The sequence below is a fragment of the Lontra canadensis genome, unplaced genomic scaffold, assembly GCF_010015895.1.
Source record: "Lontra canadensis isolate GAN:19392208 unplaced genomic scaffold, GSC_riverotter_1.0 scaffold6, whole genome shotgun sequence".
Lineage (NCBI taxonomy): Eukaryota > Metazoa > Chordata > Mammalia > Carnivora > Mustelidae > Lontra > Lontra canadensis.
In genome coordinates, this window is record NW_022631000.1 from 2,179,522 (window position 1) to 2,200,975 (window position 21,454).

The 21,454-nt window shown below is 36.3% G+C and overlaps 1 protein-coding gene across 1 annotated transcript in view; it reads left to right on the forward strand.

Moving 5' to 3' along the window:
• Nucleotides 1–19,943, forward strand: part of ADGRG7 (adhesion G protein-coupled receptor G7) — a 67,721-nt gene extending 47,778 nt beyond the window's left edge. Inside the window, exons 12-16 of the mRNA XM_032852050.1 lie at nucleotides 840–1,186; nucleotides 1,861–1,951; nucleotides 6,807–6,962; nucleotides 9,002–9,158; nucleotides 18,720–19,943. Of these exons, the coding sequence (XP_032707941.1) occupies nucleotides 840–1,186; nucleotides 1,861–1,951; nucleotides 6,807–6,962; nucleotides 9,002–9,158; nucleotides 18,720–18,980 (1,012 nt within the window). The 3' untranslated portion in view covers nucleotides 18,981–19,943. The remainder of the gene's footprint in view (nucleotides 1–839; nucleotides 1,187–1,860; nucleotides 1,952–6,806; nucleotides 6,963–9,001; nucleotides 9,159–18,719) is intronic.
• The last annotated feature ends 1,511 nt before the right edge of the window (nucleotides 19,944–21,454 follow it).

Below are 21,454 nucleotides of genomic sequence, written 5' to 3' on the forward strand. Positions count from 1 at the left end.
TTCATGGGAAAAGTGACTTTATGGGATCCTTCCTCTATTAAAAGAAGATTTAAAAACTTTGAAAGTTTTAAAACTTGTGTTTTACAACTGTATATAGGTATAAAGGTGAACATATTAATATATGCTCCTATTTGTACTTTGACCTATAAAAGTTAATTCTTTCCCCTTCTTTTTTTTTTTTTCTTTTTTTAAGATTTTCTTTATTTATTTGAGAAAGAGCATGAGAGGAGAGAAGATTAGAGGGAGAAGCAGACTCCTCATGGAGCTGGGAGCCCAACACAGGAATTGATTCTGGGACTCTGTGATCATGACCTGAACAAGAGGCAGTTGCCTAAGCAACTGAGCCACCCAGGCACCCAATTCCCTTCTGGTTTTAAAAGGAGTTAAAACTTTGCTGTGGGTCATAATAGTATCACTGGCCCCAGTAGTGCTTTATCTGCTGAGTAATTTCCCCCTAGTGGCCAGGTCTTCTGGTGCATTTCATTAGTTAGATCAAGTCACAGGCTGGCCCCAGGAGGGGCTACACAGGGTATGGATACCTGAAAGTAGCATTCTGTGGGGGTCCTCTCTGAAAACTAGCTGTCATCTTTGATTACAACACAGTTTGACAGAAGGATATATCAACCTGTTTTCTCTAACTCACCTCTTTGTGGAAATGCGACAACAGCGAGCTCTTCCGGTGTACTTGGGAAGGTAGACCTACCAGCTGGACCACTGGGTTACGAGTTGGATTTCCACTGGATAATAATATTTCTGTGTTCTCTCACAGTTTCACTAGAGTTTATTTTTTGTGGCTGATTTGTTTATTTGTTTAATCATATATACTTCTTTGTTTTCAGGAACGTCAGAAAAACTTCAGTAACTTGGGTGTTGGTCAGTCTGTGTGTATCCATGTTGATTTTTAACCTCCTCTTTGTGTTTGGAATTGAAAACTCCAATAAGAACTTAAAGGAAAGTGATAGTGACACCAATAAGCCTGACTTTAACAGAAATGAAATGCTGACCCAAGACACTGTGTACATCCCGAATCCCAAGTGCACTGTGGTTGCCGTGTTGCTGCACTATTTCCTGTTGGTGACGTTTAGCTGGACTGGCCTCAGTGCTGCACAGCTCTATTTCCTTCTCATTAGGACCATGAGGCCTCTTCCTCAACGTTTCATTCTGTTCATCTCTTTAATCGGATGGGGTAAGCATTTGCGTTTCCACTTACTCAGAAATTTAATTTTGTTGAAATAACCTAATTTCAACAACCTAACGGCACAAGGGGAGATGGAAATCCAGCAGTCACTAGGAGTGCGCCTTCTGCCTGGTTGCTCACACTCCTGGGAAGGAGGAAGAGGTGATCACGCAGCTGTCCTAGTCACATCCTAAGCTAACCTCGAGAAGTTAATTTCCTTTCACATCTCTATTAGTTTCATTTGAAATTTAGACCATATATGATTAACTTTCTAGCTACTTAAAAAAAAAGTTTCAAGAACATCAAGAGTGACTCTAACAAAAATAATTTGAAAAATTTATTGGGTTCCAGCAAAGAATTGTGTGAATGATATCTAATTTAAATTTATTAAAGGGAAAGAGGAATTAGGCAGTTTAAGAATGGAAATTGTGGTAAGTGTTACAAAGAAATCAGAAATGTGTAAGATTAGTAGGTATAGCCAAAAATAAAAGAAAGAGGCCAGCAGTTACCGAAATATTATGTCCTCCATCCACCCACATCTGTAGATCATTTGGTATGTTGGCTACAGTGGAAGAAGAGTATAGTCTTGAAAAGGGTCAGATGTGTAACTCATTAATGTTCTCCTATAATTAATTCCAGTCTTGAGTAAATTATTAATTCAATGGCTCTCTTTTACCACATAGGTGTCCCGGCTATAGTAGTGGTTGTAACAGTGGGAATTATTTTTTCTCAGAGCGGTTCACAGTGGGAGTTAGATTACCGGCAAGAAGAAATGTGAGTTTATATATATATTTTTAAATGTCCATTTATTTGATATAAGAGTGTAACTGTTCAGTGATATATGAGTCCAAGTGTCACTGTATGTATGTGTCCCACTTTATAAGTATCATAAGTGAGTATTTCAAATTCTCAAACAACACATTATATTTTAAATGTAGTGACATGAAAGTTTCCTATGATAAATCCTTTTGTAAAGCTAGTTATTACCTTCTAAATTTATAACCTAAACTTTGTTAGATTTGTCTTCTTTTATTAAGGCTAAAAATCACAGGACACAATATGTGTGCTCCTTAGTAACCCTTTATCTTAGTTTTCTTATCTAGGAAATAGGAATAACAATGACAGTAATGTCCACTCTGAGGTCATGGTTAGGGGTCAAGAAAGTGTGAAGATGTTTTATAATTTGAAGAGCACTATCTGTACTTAAGACTGGTTTTATGTTGATATGATTAGAATGAATGTTTTATGATGATTTATCACACATAAAAAAATTCTCCCTGAGATTATAGTGTGAATAGTTGTTACTAATGGAAATACCCAACTGTATGGTGTTTGCTTTTTCTGCAAGGTAGGAGAGAAGAAATCTGAGCTGAGGGGTGCCTGGGTGGCTCAGTGGGTTAAGGGTCTGCCTTTGGCTCAGGTCAGGATCTCAGAGTCCTGAGATTGAGCCCCACATTGGGCTTCCTGGCTCAGTGAGGAGTCTGTTTCTCCCCCTCCCTCTGCTCTTCCCGCCTCCCTGTGCTCTCTCTTTCTCCCTCTTTCTCAGATAAATAAATAAAAGTCTTAAAAAAGAAAAAAGAAATCTGAGTTGAACTCTTTATGGGTATTACTTTTTTTAAAGATTTTATTTATTTATTTGTCAGAGAGAGAGAGAGGGAGGGAGAGCACAAGCTGGAGAGAGGCAGTGAGAGAGAGGAGCAGGCTCCCAGCTGAGCAAGGAGTCCAATGTAGGACTCCATCCCAGGACCCTGGGATCATGACCTGAGCCAAAGGCAGAGGCTTAACCAACTGAGACACCCAGGTACCACTTTATGTGTATTTCTGCTACCAAATGGCAAATGCTCTATAATTTATCATCCCCTCTCCTTTTATAATTCAACCATTCTTACCCCTTGGATTCCACCTTAAGTCTAAAAGCAACTAAAACAAAACAAAACAAAACTCTTGGAAATGTGCCAGTACAGCCAAGGGAAGATTGTGGTGTTAGGATGCATACCTATTTTCAAGGTTGACCATGCCCAACTTAAGAATAAGAGGCTATCTACCTGGCTTGGTTTTAGGAGCCAAAAACTCCAGGTACCACTTTTTCTGTTTAATTATGGTTAAATATCTTTTAATAAATTTAAAAAATTTAATTCCACAGTTACAGATCAGGAGTAAGATGCATCTCACAGGAGAAGTAGTTCTGTTCAAATTGCATCACTGATTTCCTACCTTAACTTTGGGACAGAGCTAGATCTACTCCTATAAAAAGCCTTCAGGAGAAAGAAGCTTACCATCTTAAATATATTCACACTGAACTATGAATAATTGAGAGCAGATTCTTTGCTGAGTACACTGTTAAATGTTAGGGAAGACACAAGGTGATGATAATAAGGGAAGTTGGGAAGAGAAGAAGGATGTTTAATGTAACATCTACCTCCTCTTAGACCCATATTCCCCACCTTTTATCCTATACACGTGGATCAAAGATCACATTTCTTTGGAATATATATAGAAAGAGGAGGAATTATTATTATTATTATTATTATTATTATTAGCTATCCTTCCAGCAGTTGCACCACCATATACCATGCTTTCCCCCAACTGCTCCCAGCTCTGCCAGTCATACCTGAAACCCCTAACCCACTTGCTACCTCTGCAAGAACCCAATTATGGGGTGATACCAAGGTAGGACTTACTCTTCATTAATGCTCCCTCCCCTGATTGTTGGTGCCACCATCACATAACCTGTTTCAGACTTTTCTGAAGGGTTGAGGTCACATGGGAAATTATAATGCCTGAGGGGGAAATTCTTTCCAAGTGTATGCTATATATGGGATAACACTGTCTTCATGATCTGTTTCATGGGGCAAAATCACTTGGAGCTAAACATTTCATCTGACCTCTACTTGTAATGCTCTCTAGATGTCAGTTCCATAGCTGTTTGTCAGATTAGCCTCCACTGTGTGCTCTCCAGTCTTAATTCTAGAAATTCCACTTTATACCTACAAGGGTTAGTCTGACTTCGGATCCATCTACCTTCTAGACAGTCTATTTCTCAAATCTGAGTTATTAAATTCAGAAAAACCATAGGAGAGGCTGTCATGAGAACAAATTGAGCATGACTATCTCTCCAAGTGGTACAAAGGATAGAGGGGCTGAGAAGGAGTCCTGTCCTAGTGCACAGTTCCTGACCACTGTGGATATCTAAGCTTATTTCCTTCCAGGTCTCCCTACTGGTAAGAGGTGGCTGAGGAATCCTGCATACATTCACAGGCATGCAGGCGTGCACGTGTACACACACACACACACACACACACACACACATCTATAGTACAAACAGTAATCCTAAGAAATGGTATTGTCTAAAGTTGAAACAACTCAAGACGCATGCAGGTAAGGATAAATATTTGTCTAATTGTTTGATAATTAACAAGTCTGCCTTTATCCAACACAGTTGTATTATTCTATTTTCTTCCTCTATCTTTTCTTCCTCCTTTAAACCCTCTAAGCTGCATAGATAAGAAATGTGTTCATCTTCTTCATTTGAAACTTCTGATGTTGACTTACTTAGTCACCAAAGAAGCTCTTAGAGTTCTGAAAGTACTTCTCAGAAGGAATTCATTAAATTCTCATCAAGTGCCCTCCCATTTCTTCTGCGTAGGAGATGGCAGAATGGAGAATGACAGGAAGGTTGTTCTCCAGTTAGCAATGAAAAGAATGCCAGAAGTCCTGAAGATAAACTCACTAGCTCTCACAATTTTATTTAAGGATAGACCTATTCTGTCTGTTAATAGAGTATAGGCATTCCTTTTTACTTTTTATTTCATTATAGAGACTTGAACATCCTGGTTTCCTTCTAGGTCATTCAGATTAGAAATATGATTTCTAATAATTTAAATTATAACAACATTGCAATACAAGACAATTTAGAAATCCTTTGATGTGTATAATAATACTGTTATACCTGCAAGGAAAGAAAACATACATTAATTGAATGCCAAATACATGCCAGGTCTTCTCATGTCATTTTGCTAATACCCAAATGCCCACCTGATACTGGCACTGGAGTGTCTAATAGGACATCTTGTGGTCTTCCCTCCCAAACTTGCTCTTCTTATCTTTACTCTTTCAGTTAATGGTAGTTCTGTCCTTCCCAGTACTCAGGTCAAAGAATTTGGAATCAGCCTTAATCTTCCTACATCTCACATCCAACCTAGAAATAAATCCATTGCTTTACTTTTGCATATATGTGGAATCAGACTATTTCCCAACATTTCCTCTTCTCACCCAAGCCACCAGATTATTGTAATAAACTCCTAGCCGATTTCTTACTTTTGCATGTGCTCTTCTATTATCCCTGCATCTAGCAAGACTAATAATTCCAAAACTCAAGATAGATGATTAAATAATGGGCAGAAGACATGAATAGATATTTTTCCAAAGAAGACATCCAGATAGCAAATAGATACTTTGAAAAGATGTTTAATATCACTCATCATCAGGGAAATACAAATCAAAACTACAGTGAGATATCACCTTACATCTGTCGGAATGGCTAAAACAAAACACAAGAAACAACAAGTGTTGGCAAAGACGCAGAGAAAAGAGAACCCTCTTGCATTGTTGGTGGGAATGCAAATTGGAGCAGTCACTGTGGAAAACAGTATGGAGGTCTTTAGGGTTTTCTATATATAGCATCACGTCACAAAGAAGAAATTTTTGGGTTTTTGTTGTTGTTGTTGTTTACTGCTAATATCTGATATCTAGAACTAGATATCACATAGCATGTATCCTGTTAATGCTTACCAAATAGATGAATTCATTCTTGTGACAATGCCAAGAAGTGATTACTATACTTTACTGATGAGGGAAAAAAAAAACCCCAAAATACCACCCAAACCATTTGCAACAATAACAACAACAAAAACCTCAAAACAGATGCAGTGAGGTTAAATAACTATTAAAATATTCTTAAACATTAAACTTTTAAAAATGCCCACTAATAAGTGACTATGTAAATAACCAAAACAAAATAATGGAGTAGTATTCAGCTATAAAAAATAATGACAGTCTTTATAATCACATCTAGAGTGATCTTCAAGATATGTTGTTAAGTGATAAAAGTACAATATGTTATTATTTGTTTAAAAATCAGAAAAAAATATTCGCTAGCATGTGCATAACCTAAATCCAGAGGAATACACAAGAGACATTGATTAGCACTGGTGATAGAAACTAGGTGACTAGGGATAGTTGTAGGGAGGGATAGTTATAGGGAGAGTTGTGTCTCTATGATGACTTGTACCTTTAAAATTTTGAGTCACCTCGATGTGCTACATGTTCACAAATGAGCGAAAACAGTAACTTGCCTGAAGTCAGACACCTAGTGAGTGATAGAATGACATTTACATTTGGGACTGCCTGATTTGAAAGTATTTTCTTTTCACTAGCCCATATATCAGAAAATATGGTAGAACTAAGTATTTTTTTTTTCCCTAGTGGATGAATTCTTGGAAGTCATTTCAAATATATAGAATGCAAAGAGATATTGGGTTTTAGCAGTTCTCTCAGTAACGTTAATAGCCCAGAGAATCAGTACGTATAACTTTTTTAATCTACTAAAATCATTTTTTTCTCCTCATAGCTGCTGGCTGGCAGTTTCAGGAAAAAATGGTCTTATAACAAGCTCGTTGTTGTGGTCATTCATGATGCCTATCACCATTATCCTCATCAACAATATTGTTATATTTATTATCATTATAGTCAAAGTGATATGGAAGACTAACCAGACTCTGACAAGGTAAGATTACCCATTAGTGGGATGCTCCCAGGCATTACTCATGCAGTACATAATACACCACCATGATGCATCCACAGATTCTAAACGGGTTTTCAGACTTCTGGGACAATGACAAGGATATGTGATTTGCAGGGTGGATTTTCTTTTAAATTTTGTCTCGAAAAGTAAATCTTCTCATCTTCCAATAATATAGAACTGCATTAACACACTTTCGTGCTGTATGAGCCCAACTAAAAACTAAATCCAAAGACTTAAAAAAAAAGAAAATTTCTCCCCCAATCCCAAAAATGCAAGAAATCAGATTTGAATCATTAAGGAAATGAGAAGATTGTGAGAAGATGCTGGTAACTGCATTTCATTTTACAAACTAGTAGCTTCAGGTTATATTTTGCATGTGTTTCTTGAATCTGATAGTGGCTTTAAGTTTTTTTAAATTAGTTTAAAACATAAAAATTGGGAGATTTAAAAATTATATTTTCTCTTGAAAAAATTGGAACTTCTGGCAACATTGTGTCTACATATCCGCAGGTGGGACATGTGTACTCTGGTCTATCCGTTCCCATGTGTTCTTAATATAATCTTCCTGACCTCAATAAGCCTTTTCATTGTTGTCCCTGGTAAACAAAAAGCTTTCGGTGGAGAGGTAAAGAACAGAAACTATTAAACAGGTATACTCTCCTTATCCATACCTTCAACATCACAATTGGCTAGAACACAGTGTTAATGAGGCCATGAATCCAGGTTTAATTTTATAAGACTCCATTTACCCCCAGTACATTTATTATAAGCACATCTGTGAGCTTTGTTGGTCACCAAGTGGATTCATTTGGTATGAACAGTTGGGTGAAAACAACTGACATTAGTGGGAATATCATCTTAACTATGTGCTTTACTGATCAAGAGTGAGTATCATCTTTCCGATATGAATGGTAATCCATATTGAGGGGAAATGTGGGGGAAAAGACTATAACTGATAATCATTCAAACCTTTGTTTTATTAGCAGTGCAGAAACATCTTGGTAAAATCTTCTTAGCCTAATTGCAGAGTAAGTTATATTTCCTCTATACAAAACAGTATCATTTTGGCCACAGACAGCAACAAATTTCTATTTCTAGATTTTGGCTGACGGTTCATGGTTCTTAAATTGGCTTAGTCACAGTAAAAAGCAGGTTACCACTTAATTTAACAAATTATCTTTCATGTATCAGTTAGCTTTTGCTGCATAGCAAACCACCCCAGAACTTACTAGCTTAAAGTGACAAATATTTATTATTTGTCGTAAGTTTGAGTGTTGGTCAGGTACTTGTTCTTGTCTTCACAGACTTGATTATGGATGGACAGTCTAAGATGACTTATTTTGTGCTGGTGGTGGTTGGGTGGTTGATTTTGAGTGGAAGCTGCTCAGTTGGGAAAGCTAATCTCTGTTCCGTGTAGTCTTTCATCAACAATAAGGCCAGTACAGGCTTCTCAATATAGTGGTGTCAAGGTGCCAAAGAACAATAAAAAAAGGCCAGCTCTACTGAGCAAAATGCTTTCAAGCTTCTGCTTGTGCCAATAATTGCTAAGATCCCATTGGTAAGTCATATGGCTGAGTTCAGATTCCTACATTTCTATATCTTAATAACCTTTCATTCTCATATCAACCTACATCATGGCAAGGTCCCAGATGCCCAGAAAAGGAGTTTCTCATTGGCTGATCCACAATATAATCACCAAGATAAAATTCCTTTCCAAAGAAAACATTGATTTGTGTGTGTATGTGTATGTTTGTGTGTGTGGTACTTGCTTGCAATAGAGTGTAAAGGACTGTTTATGCCTGAGCTTTTAAGCAAGTATCACTGTATTCCTTAATGAAGCTTGCTAAATCAGATTTTACCCAGATGTAGGTCTAACATGGTTTTCTACCTAATGCATAATATTGTTAAATAGTATATATGGCCATCTGAATATTCACAATTAGAGGGTAACACTGATATTAATAAGTAAAATGATATTAATAAATAAAACCATGTTTTATTTCTTGCTTTCTCTTACCTAGCACAAAAAAGGTTTCATTCCTAAAGAAGATTCTTAGTACGTTATCTATTACAGTTGTTTTTGGAGTTACCTGGATTCTGGCATACTTTATGCTGATTGGTAATGATGACGTCAGGGAGATCTTCAGCTACATGTTCTGCCTTTTCAACACTACTCAGGTATGGTGTGGATTAGTCTGAAGGTAGCAGATCATGAAGTAGTAGGGATGATACTACCCTGGGCTAAACTAAAGGTGACTTTAAAGGTCATTACTTGGATACCTTTAGGAGACTATTTTCAATACATTTTGAAGAGGAAAGAAAGCTCTTTATGACTTATTTTATAAGGTACAGTTCATGGGCACAGTTCATAGGATATAATTGCAGTATGGTTAGACCACGTTAGTCCCTCTTCTCTTAGCAGAAGAGGTTTTGTCCAGCAACTGGCTTGGCAAACACCTCCTGACTCCTTTTCTCCCATGTAATAGGTTCATGGCAGCTCCTCACCGTAGTTGATATGGTTGATATGGATAATGTTATGGTTACTGTTGGAGCTTAGACCCCTGTGGGGTTAGCTGAATTTTTTTCTTTATCTCTCTTTTTAAAATTTTATAAGATTATGTCATTAATCTTAAAAAAATCTTTATTGAGGAACAATTGGGACTAATTGGCAGATACAATTGTATATATTTAAAGTGTATAACATGACAATTTGATATACATATATATTATGGAATGATTACCAAGATCAAAATAATTAACACATCCATCACCTCACGTAGTTGTTGAGGATTCAGGCATTTACGTTCATCAGGGATACTGGCCTGAAATTTTCTTTTCTATAGTATTCTTGTCTAGCTTGGTATCAGGGTAATGCTGACCTTATAAAATGAGTTTGGAAGTGTTCCGTCCTCTTCAGTCTTTTTGAAAGAGTTTGAGAAGAATTGGTATTAATTATTTTTAAAATTCTTGTTGGAATTCACCTGTGAGGTAATCTGATCCTGGGCTTTTCATTATCAGGAGGTTTTTGATTACTTATTCAATCTCCAAACTTTTTACTGGTTTGTTCAGTTTTTCTGTTCTGTTACTTTGTTATTCAGTGTTGGTAAGTTGTGTGTGAATGTTTTATTTCATTTCTTTAAAATTTATTGATAATTGCTTTATGGCCATGAATTGGTATATCTTGATAAAGTATTTATCCTTGGAAAGAATGTGCATTCTGCAGTTGTTGTGTGTAGTGTTCTAAAAATGCCAGTAGGGTCAAAGTGATTGTTAGTAATGTACAGATTTTCTATCCTTACCAATATTCTTGTGTTTCTCTCAATTGCTGAAAGAGGAGTATTAATATCTCTAACCATGATTGTGAATTTGTCTATTTTCCCTTTAATTCTGTCAATTTTTGCTGCATACATTTTGAAGTTCTGCTATTAGATCCATATACATTTATGGTTGTGGTGTCTTCTGAGTAAATTGACCATTTATCCTTTGGAAATGTTCCTCTTTAACTCTGAGTACTCTTTGTCATAAAGTCCATTTTATATGATCTTCAACCTTCTTATGCATATTGGCTGAATTGTATATATTTTTTAAATCCATTCACTTTCAACCTGTGCTTTTACATTTAAAGTATGTATCTGGTACATAGCAAATAGGCAGGTCTTACCCTTTTGTTTATTCTGACAATCTCTGTCTTTTAATTAGAGTGTTTAGTACATTTAAAGCTGATGTAATTATTAATATGGGTGATTTATATCTACCATTTTACTATTTGTTTTCTGTTGCCATTCTAGTTCTTTATTCCTCAGTTTACTTTCATTTTTGAAGGATATTGTCATGAATATGGAATAATGGGTTGATAGTTTTTTTTCCCCTTTTAATGTTATGAAGTCATTTCACAAACTTGCTCCAGTTTCTGATGAGACATCCTCAATATTTTATATTCTTTTCCCCCTGTATGTAATGAATTATTTCCTTTGGTTGCTTTCAAGATTTTTGATTTTTGAATATCTTTGATTTTTAGCATTTTCCTTTGCATTTATTCTGATTGGGGTTGCCGAGTTCCCAGAATCTGTTTTTTTATATCTTTCACCAAATTTGAGGAATTTTTTAATCTTTATTTCTTCAAATAGTTTTTCCTATCCTGTTCTTTTACTTTTCTCTTTTTTGGGGACTTTAATTATATGTATGTTGGACCATTTGATATTTTTCCACAGGTCTCAGAGCTGTTTATTCTTTCTCATTCCTTCTTGCTAGTCATCAGATTGATTATCTTAGTGATCCATCTTCAAGGACATTTATTTTACCTTTAGTCATTTCCAGTCTGCTGTTAACTCTATCCAGTGATTTTTATTTCAGAGATTGTACTTTTTTAGTTCTACCGTTTTTATCTTATTATTTTTCATAGATTTATTTTGCTGATATTTCCTAATTTTGGCTCATTATGAGTATATTTTCTTTTACCACACTATGCATATCATCATAAAACTTTAAAATCCTTGTCTGCTAACTCTGACATCTGGGTTATTTTAGTCAATCTCCATTGTTTGCCTTTTTGGTTAGTATGAGCCATGTTTTCCTGTTTCTTTAGTATGAGCCATGTTTTCCTGTTTCTTCATATGTCTAGTAATTTTGGTTGTTTCCTGGACATTTTAAATAATACACTGTAGCAACTCTTCATTCTGTTTTATTCCTACCAAGAGTAGAGTTAGCATATAATTAATTTAGCTGGACTAAAACTGAAAACTATATCTCCTAGGGAAGACAACAGTGGAAATCTCTGCTTAGTTATTTTAGTCTCAGACATGCTTCTTAGACATCACTCCATGCATTTATAGTTCAGAGGTCAGTAAGAGACTTGGGCAGAATTTATAAGCAGAATCTGGAGCTCCCCCTCTCTGTTTCCTCCTGGATATTCTGAATATTCTTACTTACTTTTCAGATTCTATAGTTTCCCTATACCCTGTTTTGCAGTTCTTCAACCTAGTAAGACAGCCTTTTAATTCCAGGTTTATTCACCCTATGTGGGGTGATTAGACTGTGTTTTCTGGCTAAAAGATATTAAAAATAAAACAAAACAGGAATCCTACCCAGTTACAGTTCCCTTTTTCCCAAATTCCAACTCCTAGATTCTCCTTCCAGTTTCAGACTGCTTTTAGTTGTTCTTCAGTGTATTCAGGTCAGTTTTAAAAAATATTTTGTCTAAAGTTTATAGTTGCTATCTGCAAGAGGGTTGATTTGAAGAGCAGAACCTTATGAAGTTGTTTTTGTAACATTATACATAAGACTGAAGGTGTTTTTATTCCTTGAGTCTTATCTCAAATATAATTATAAATCTTTAAAAAATATTCCATTCTTATTTTGTTTTAAAACAGGAAATGCAGATTTATATTCTTTTTCTTTTTTGTAACCTATTCTATTAGTATATTAGGGGCATTTATTCTAAGAAGCAGAACATTTAGACTAAGGATTATGGTCACCTTCTAATTTTTTTCATGGCAAAAATAGTGACATGAATGAACAAAAATGTTAGATTAAAAATGAAGATAATCCTGTTTGACCTTAGGGGATTTTTGTTTGTATATATGCATGGAGAATGTCGAACTCTAAGATAAAACAAGTATGCATTTTTGAAAGACTTATCTTAAAATCAGAATTTCTCTCTTTGCTTCTTAACTCTGTGCCTCCTCTCATGGTGAATAATGGCTTTTACTCTGATAAAAAATACTACAAAGACTTTTCCTTCTGTATATAGAGTCTTACTGTTTGTCTTTATACAATTTAATGCTGTATTATCATGTTCCTAGAAATTTATGGGTATTGTATATTTCTGGTATATTACATCTTTTATCATTATAACAAGTCACTTTTGGTCCCTTTTGTCTTGAAATCTGATTTTCCATATATTAATGCAGCAACTTCAGTTTTGTTTTTCTTTGATCTTATCTATTTATATAAGGTTTTTTTAATCTTTAAGCTTTCTTTATCACTTTGATTTTGTTTTACCTCTTCTTAGATCCCATATATTTAGATTTGTATTTTAAAATAATTTTCTCATTTTTTTTTTCATTTTATTAAAAAAGTGAAATTTTTAGCTATTTAGTTGAATTTTAGCCATCAAAACTAATATGTTTGATCTTATTCTTGTTATGCCTGAGTTTTTGCATCAGAGAGACCACCATGGAGCCAAGCACCGATGCAATCACACGAGGGTTTATTTGACAAGCTTAAGCTTGGGCCCAAGTATACCCGACACAGTGGAGTAGGGACTTGGACCCCGAGCCAGATTACAGTCAGAGTTTTTAAAGGCAGAGTAGGGGTGGACTTGGTGGTGGGTGAGGACAAAGGGGGTTATGGATGATGTAAGTCTCTAAGGAATTTTGGAAGCGAGGTCTCTAGGACCTTGAGGGGCTACCTGTTGTCTGGGGAAAAGGTTATTCATTACCAATAATAAAAATCTTCTCGTGAGACCCTCTAGATGTATATCAGTGGGTCATATGCTTGGGAATGATCGCTGACACTATCTTGGAGGTTTAGAGATAAAGTTTCACATTTATCCTATCAAGTGTCCTTGTTATTGAGATTTAGGTTAGGAGAAATTTAACTTTATTTAGGGCTTGAGGAACTGAGTTATTTGCCTCTGGAAATTGTGCTATTGTTAAGATAGCTTCTTTGTTGTAAATCTCTGGGACATTGGTAAACCAAGGAAGACTCCTGTCTTGCAGGATTGTGATCTCTGCAAGTTAACTATTTGCTTTTCCCCCAGGGCAGCCAGGGGTGGCTGAGGAATGTCACACGTACTACGTACTACCGAGGGGAGGGGAGCGGTTGGAGAGGAGGGTGCAAGGTGCCAGCCTCCGCTTTGCCAAGATGGCTGTACTTATGTCAGGGCTAGACTCAAGATGGGTACAGCCTTGTTTTTCTTGGCCTCCACAATTCTGTCATCTTATTTTCTTTTTTCACATCAATCCATTTCTTCCTAAATTTTATATATATATATATATATATATATATAGTGCTACAAAAATTATGCTTTTACTTAAACTTCTCTAATTATTAGGACATTTCCATTCTGTTAATTATTTGTTTATAAAACATTACTATAGCTTTGTAAGATACAATTTTCAATTTCCAGAATAAAACAATGTATGTTGATTCCTCCCTTTTTAAGGTAAAAACATTAACACAATGTTGCTGCTTCCTGTCTCTTGGTTTTATTGGTACAACTTAAAATTTACTCTGCAACTATTAAATTAGAGTGTGCACATTATTTTATTTCAAGAGACATTTATAATACTTTGATTATATTTGATAATTATCTCAATATATTTTCTTTTCTTTAAAAATTTTTTTTATCAAAGTATAGTTGACACACTCAACTACAATTTATTATGCTTAAATAGTCTCAATGCCTTTTGCTAGTCTTTTTATATTGGAATGTCCTGTTATTTTGACTTTTTATCTTAATGAATCTCTCACTGGTATATTTTTGAGTAATTATTTATAGGAAGCTGGTAAATATTAATGAGGACTTTCCTCCCTGGTAATTTTTCTTTAGGTACCATGACACATAAACCACAAATTAGGCTGGAATTTAATTATTGTCAGTAATCTTTTTTTATTGAAATTCTGTAGACTTACTGAGATTTTATGTTGTGTAAAAAGGTCAAAATTCTTTTGTTTTTTATTCTTCCCATCCTTATGCAATTCCTTAAAATTTTTTAAAAAATAATTTTGGACTCCTAGGATGTTGCAAAAATAGTGCAGAGAGTTCTTATGTACCCTTCACCCAGCTATTGCAACAATAACATCTTACGTAACTGTAATACACTGTCAAACCCAGGAAACTGACATTGGTATAATCCACATAGATTATTCACTTATGGGCTTTAAACCCTTGAAGTGATAACTTTAATTCTAGCTTTGTTCATTTTACTATGAATTAAATCAATAAATATAATTTATCAAATTAAATAGAATTATTATAGTTTTGTAAGTTCATTTGTCCCCTTTCTTCTTGTACTCAGAAGTTAACTTTTTATGCATTCCAGTTTCATTTCCTTAACTAGATTTCCAGTTCTCTCATGCAAGAAATATGTTCCTGTGTATCTTTCATTGTAGATAACATCTTGTTTGATATCAGGATGGGCTATACTTGTCTAATATTTTGTGATGAAACTGCAGCTTTTGATGATTGTCTTGTTGTCACTGAGAGTAGTAACTGCTGTGGGTGGTTGGTATCATGTTGGTTGTTTCTGGCCCTGGCCAAATATCACTGAGGAGACAAGTCTTTGATACAAAATGGAAACTACTGGAAAGCATTAGATGAATTTGATTGGACCACAAATATCTAGGAGTCTGTCTAGCCAGGTGTGGGAGCTGCTTGGCTGTTTAAATTGTAACTGCCTCATTTAACGTTTTATGTTTGTAAGCACCTCACCCTCTATTCCTGGTGGCCATTTCCAGTGTCTTTTGAGAATTACTGCCTCAAGCAATGGATGTTTACCTGCCACTAAATTTAAATGAATATAAGGCAGTGTTTCTCTGTTGTTAACACATAATGGAAACTCCCCAGAAGGGAAATAAATAGGATAATCTTAGTCTGGATTGCCAGTGACTCATGGGTTTGTAGCCTAGAGTGATGAAGAATTAAGAAAAGTACCTGGAAGGAAGTATAATCAAGGATATTCTGTCCTCCATGCATATGAAGGGCACATTATAAAATAGAGGCTCATTACAAAATGTTAGTACTATCTGGTAAAATTGAGCATGGTCATATGGCAAGAGCGCTGGGCTAAAAGGAGAGTCAGGCTGTCTTCCAGTTTTACCATTAATGATTATATGTTTTTAGGGAAGTCTTACAACCTCTCTGAGTGAACTATGTAAAATATAAAATGGAGGGGGGTTGTTAAAGTTGGTGCTGTGGATCTGAATATTATTGTCTACATGAGAATTATTCCTGGGCTACCTAGTTAGTCACAATCTATGGGGTAAGAGCTAGAAATCTTCACTTTAAACAAGGACTTGATTTTTATGTACACTAAAGTGAATAGTTTACATGTAAGGCTCCTTCTAGATTTAGAATGCTGTAATTCTAACAGACATTTACTAAGTGCTATAGATACTACTTAAAAAGAATTAGTTTGATCCATACATTTTGTGTTTTTCAATAACATCTTTGGGATTCTAGGGAGTATAGAAGTATTGGGATTCCACTCACACAGTTTCACACGATGGTGTCTTTATGAATTCTCCATGGTCTAGGTCTTTTTTTAATAGTTGCACAACCAGAAATTTTATCCAGTCTGTCTTTGCTTTAGAATTAAAAGTGAAAGAGTGTACTCCACAAAGAGTACCAGATTTCTCATATCCTCAAAATAAATCTTTTTCCCTTGAACAATCAGGATGGCCAGTGACCACTTTTGCCCTTCTGAAACCTATGTCCTATCCATCCTTCCTTGCGTCATCAAGACCTTCATCAGAGAAGTAAATCCCACCTGTTGGATAATGATCAAGTTAATCTTCCTGTTTTTGATCAGAGAACTGGTCCATCTCTTGTCAATATGTACTGATTTTATTAGTTAAAGTCACAGGGTCTTTGGGTTATCTTACCAGAGCCTCAGAGTCTTCTACAACAGTATTCACAGGATATGATTCTAGAGATAGTTCCTTATAAGGCTTGGGCCCTAGAGATGTTAATCTGGAGACATTATGGATTTTTTAAAGTAACTTTTTATTTTCAAATAGTTTAAAACAGGAAGTTGCAAAAATAATATAGAGTTCCCAGGTATTTTTTCCCCCAGCTTTCCCAATGATAATATCTTTTTAAAAATTTTTATTTATTTATTTATTTATTTGTTTGTTTATTTAAAAGATTTTATTTATTTGAGAGAGAAAGAGGGGGAGCAGCAGGCAGAGGGAGAGGGAGAAGCAGGCATCCCACTGAAGAAGGAACCCAATGGGGACTCGATTCCAAGATGCTGAGATCATGACCTGAGATGAAGGCAGCCGCTTAACTGATGGAGCCACCCAGGTGCCCCCCAATGATAATATCTTATATAACCTTAATGCATCATCAAAATCAAGAAGTGAACATTGGCACTGTTACTCAACTACAGATGTTAGTCTGTTATTTCCAATGAAGGATATTAATGAAAAATTAATGAGGGACTCTTAGAAGCTGTCATATACTTTATAATATCCTTCTAATGCTCTTCAAGCAAGAGACAGAGTAGTATATTGGCTAGAAGAGTTTTGGAACAAAATGGAGTTGAGTCCAACTTCAGAGGCCAGTGATTATTGGTTGGGTAATCTTAGGGGGGGTTACCTAATTTATCTGAGCTATAGTTTTCTCATCTGTAACATGGGGATAGTAAGGCTTATTTATAGGGTTGGTGTTAGGAGTAAATGAGAAAGATCAAATGATGGGATTAAATGACAAGCAATGTCTGATACCAGTAAGACTTCATTAAGTGGCAGTTTTCATTTTAAATGTGTACAAAAAATGTATTCAGCTTTTGTGGATTAATTTCTCATGCACATCTGATCTTTGTATATAAAGGACAGAAAAACAATGAATAGAAGTACTTACAATTTTTGTTTTGTTCTTAAATGCAGCAAATTTTTAGTTATTTTGTCAAAATACCAAGTACTGTACAAGCATAGAATGTTAGAACTGGAAGAAGTATTAAGTGACCCACAGTCCATCTGCCTCCTTCAGAAATTGAAGATAAAAGATGTGAGGAAAAAAGTGAAGTTACTATGGTATACTAAAACGTAAATATTTGGTCTTTGTCCTCAGTTCCTGGCACACCGGTCCCAAAATTTGAGAAATCTGTGGAGTGATATGAGTGTCTTTTATATACTAATGAATGACTGGTGGCTGAGGTCACTAGATAGCTTCAGGCTGGAGGCTTGTTACCAGAAAGACCAAACCTGGATTAGAAGCTTGGAAATTTCAACTCCACCTCTAGGAAGGGGAGAGGGGCAGGAGATTGAGTCAGTCACCAATGGCTAATGATATAATTACCAAACCCGTATAATGGAACCTCCGTAAAAACCCCTAAATGAAGGGGTTTGGAGAGCTTCCAGGTTGGTGAACACATTGAAGAGCTGGGAAGGTGGTGCCCCTTCGCCCGCACCTTGTTCTAGGATCTCTTCTGTTTGGTGGTCCCTGAGTTGTATCCTCTATAATAAACAGGTAATAGCAGGTAAAGATCTTTCCTGAGTTTTGTTAGTAGTTCTAGTGAATTATCAAACCTGAAGCTGCGAGGTGGGTTGTGGGAACTCCCGACTTTGTAGTCAAGTCAGACAGAAGTGTGGGTAATGTGGGGACCAGATATTTCTGACTAGCATCTGAAGTGAAGGCAGTCGTAAGACTGAGCCTTAACCTGTAGAATCTGACACTACCTCTGGGTTTCTAGTGTCAGAATTCGGCTGAATTATAGGAACACCCATTTGGTGTCAAGAAGAGAAAGAGCCTCTCAGTGATAGAGCCAACATGTGGTGAACTGGGATCTGAATTAAGGTCTTCTAACTCTACTGCTTATATGTAGCACTTTCCATAGGAGAAGAACCTCACCTCAGCCCTCTGAGACAATAAAGTGCTCAGCCGCTGCGGGTGCAAACTTGAGCTGGGGAGTTGTTGTACATGATGAAAAGGGTGGATGGCACAGTTAAATAAATCTCTTCACTGATTCTGTATTTCAATAGGATCTAACATTAACCTTTTATTCTATCTGCCAGGGATTGCAAATTTTTATCCTCTACACTGTCAAAACAAAAATCTTCCAGAGTGAAGCTTCCAAAGTGTTGAAGTCGCTGTCAGAGTCCACTGGGAGAGTGAAGCTGCTGCCATCAGTGACCCCACTGAGGCTTCGTTTGAGGATGTATAACATGCTCACGTCCTTTCCAGCCCTGAATGAACGCTTTAGGCTGCTGGAGCCATCTGTTATTATGGAGGAAATGACACCCTCTGAAAGTGACCAAGCCGACTCAAGCATCTAGACAGTGAAATTAGTACCTTTTGTAATCCTCTTTTTGCATAACTCATGTTAAGTTTTGCTTATTCTTTTTCTTTCCTTTATTACTCAGTCCTCCCAGAAAGCCTCCCTCAATATATTTAGCTCAAGGCTAAGAATCAGGTAAAACCTGTTGTTTGTTATCATCCGGGATAACGGATTTGGTAGTTTTTTTCTATTATTCAATAGAGTCTCACCTGAATTCCACCCAGCATTCAAGATAATTCAAAATATCATTGTTACTTATATCATAAATGTGACAAACTTTGATAAAACAAATTCTTTTACAGTTTCCTGAAAAGAACATGAGGAGAAAATGTATCTTCCAGAACAAAATGACTCTTAATGAACCCTGCAGGGAGTTGCTTATATATATATAATACTTTTGGTCTGTGACTATCTTAATTTGTATGTACTTATACTTTTATTTCTGCTTCAGGATTTTGCACCAGTTTAACCTCTGGAAAGGGATATTTTTTTCTGTTCAAAGAGAGCATGTTTGGTGACCAGAGGGTTTAGCTGTATAAAAAGTGGACAGTGAGACACAAAAAGATGGGCTGGTTATGAAAGCCTCTCTGTATTTCTTTCTGGTTCTTGATACATCTGTCCTTTTATTGATGAAGAGACATTGAGACTCAAAAAATGAAAAGTTAGTTACAAGCACCACTTACGGCTTAAAAAAGAAAATAACTGTTGATGGAATTTCAAACACTTGAATTATGAATGGCTTCCTGAATAAAAAATGACCTCTACAAGACTGGGGAGCATTCCCACTGAACTTAGGAGATACAGTCTTTGAATTGTGGTGTTTGTCTTGTCACAAGCTAGGCAAGTGCTATGAGTGCCCTGAACTAAGGGACTAGTAAATGCCATGTGAGCTGTGCCATACCCTTCTCACCAGACCCTAAAGGACATGTGTTTTTTTTTTTTTTTCTAGAAATGGTTGTAAATGACTGTTGGATTCCTAGACAAGCTGAGAGCCTATTTTATCTGTGGCATAACTGAGGCCTTACAGGTTAATGGGAAAAAGTAAAGGGAAAAGGATAAAGAAGAAAAGCAGTTCTCAGAGGTTAGTGTTTTTAGTAGTGGTATAGTATTATTCCTAGATAGGGGTTGGAAAAATTATAAGGTGTGGTTGACCTATTCCATATCCCAAAATTTATATGTGGATGGAAGTAAACTTTAAATAAGAGCCACTTTAAAGTGAAAAGAAAGATGGCCAAAGAGCTTTCTTTAGCCTGAGAGTGGAGTATATGTGTTCCCTTGGTGATTTTAGTTTTCTTTGCACTTTTTCAGTCTTCTTGGGAGTACAGCAACCAAAATTCCCTATAATTTTCCTGGGATGGCTATACCAAAAATTTGAAAACTTTACATACAGATTATAGGGGATAAGACAGCAGACATTGATGTTTGTCTGCCTACCCTGAAATCCTACCACTTTGGAAGTAATTCTTATTGATTTAAACCTTTGCCTAGTACAGTGGTCAGGAAGTTTAGTGATAGAAATCAACTCAAAGTAGGTTAAGGGTCAAAGAGAATTTAATGGCTCAGTTAATTATCAAGTCCAAAGGCTGAGCCGGTTTTAGGTAGGGTAACTATATGTCCTAGTTTGCCTGAACCGGTTCTGATTTGTACCTGTTATCCTGACTTATGTATTATAAGCAGTTCCTTTAACTCTCAAGTGTCCTGGTTTAGGACATAAGATATATGATAATACAAAACTTTAGGTCTAGAATTCAAAAGCAAGGAGTTCAAAGAATGTGTTAAGATTCCTTTTCTCCCCTGGTTTCCAGGGTCTTTATCCTGTGTTTGACTCTATCCTAGAACTGGATTACATGGCTGAACATTGGCCATTGGCATCCCCTTTCTCATCCCCTTTCTCTTCCATTTCAGGGAAGGCAAGTTGAGTCTGGAATCTGTGGGGCTCAGTTACTTGTGATACAAAGTAAAGCAGAGGCAGAAAGAGCAAAGGAGCAAAGAACTGGCATATCTTCCTTGGTCATGTGCCCTCATGTGCCCACAGGCATCGTGTTCATGGAATATTGGGCCAGCCTGAGTCCCATGACCCCTGTGATATGGAGGGATGGGGGATGACTTCATTGGCAGGATATCCTGGGGTAGAGATTGGATACAATCTCTTACATTGAGCATGGGCTCATTGATCATGTCTCTTACTCTGAATAAGCCTGTTAGATCCTTGTCAGAGCAGAGTTTGAATGGGGTGGGTAAGGAAAGCAAGAATTAATTATTTGGTGCTTTGGAAGTTGAAGAGCAAGTACAGGGACAATGGGAGCCAAACGGGGATTTAACTTAAAAAGAAAATTTCAGGAAAGGGAGACTCAGAGTACTGGTTCTCATGATATTACGTGGAGCTAATTTTCCATGTTTCTGATTTATTCTGTGTGATAACAATGCCCTGTAGCCTGTCTGCTTGTGGCAACACATGTAGTTTCTTTGGGG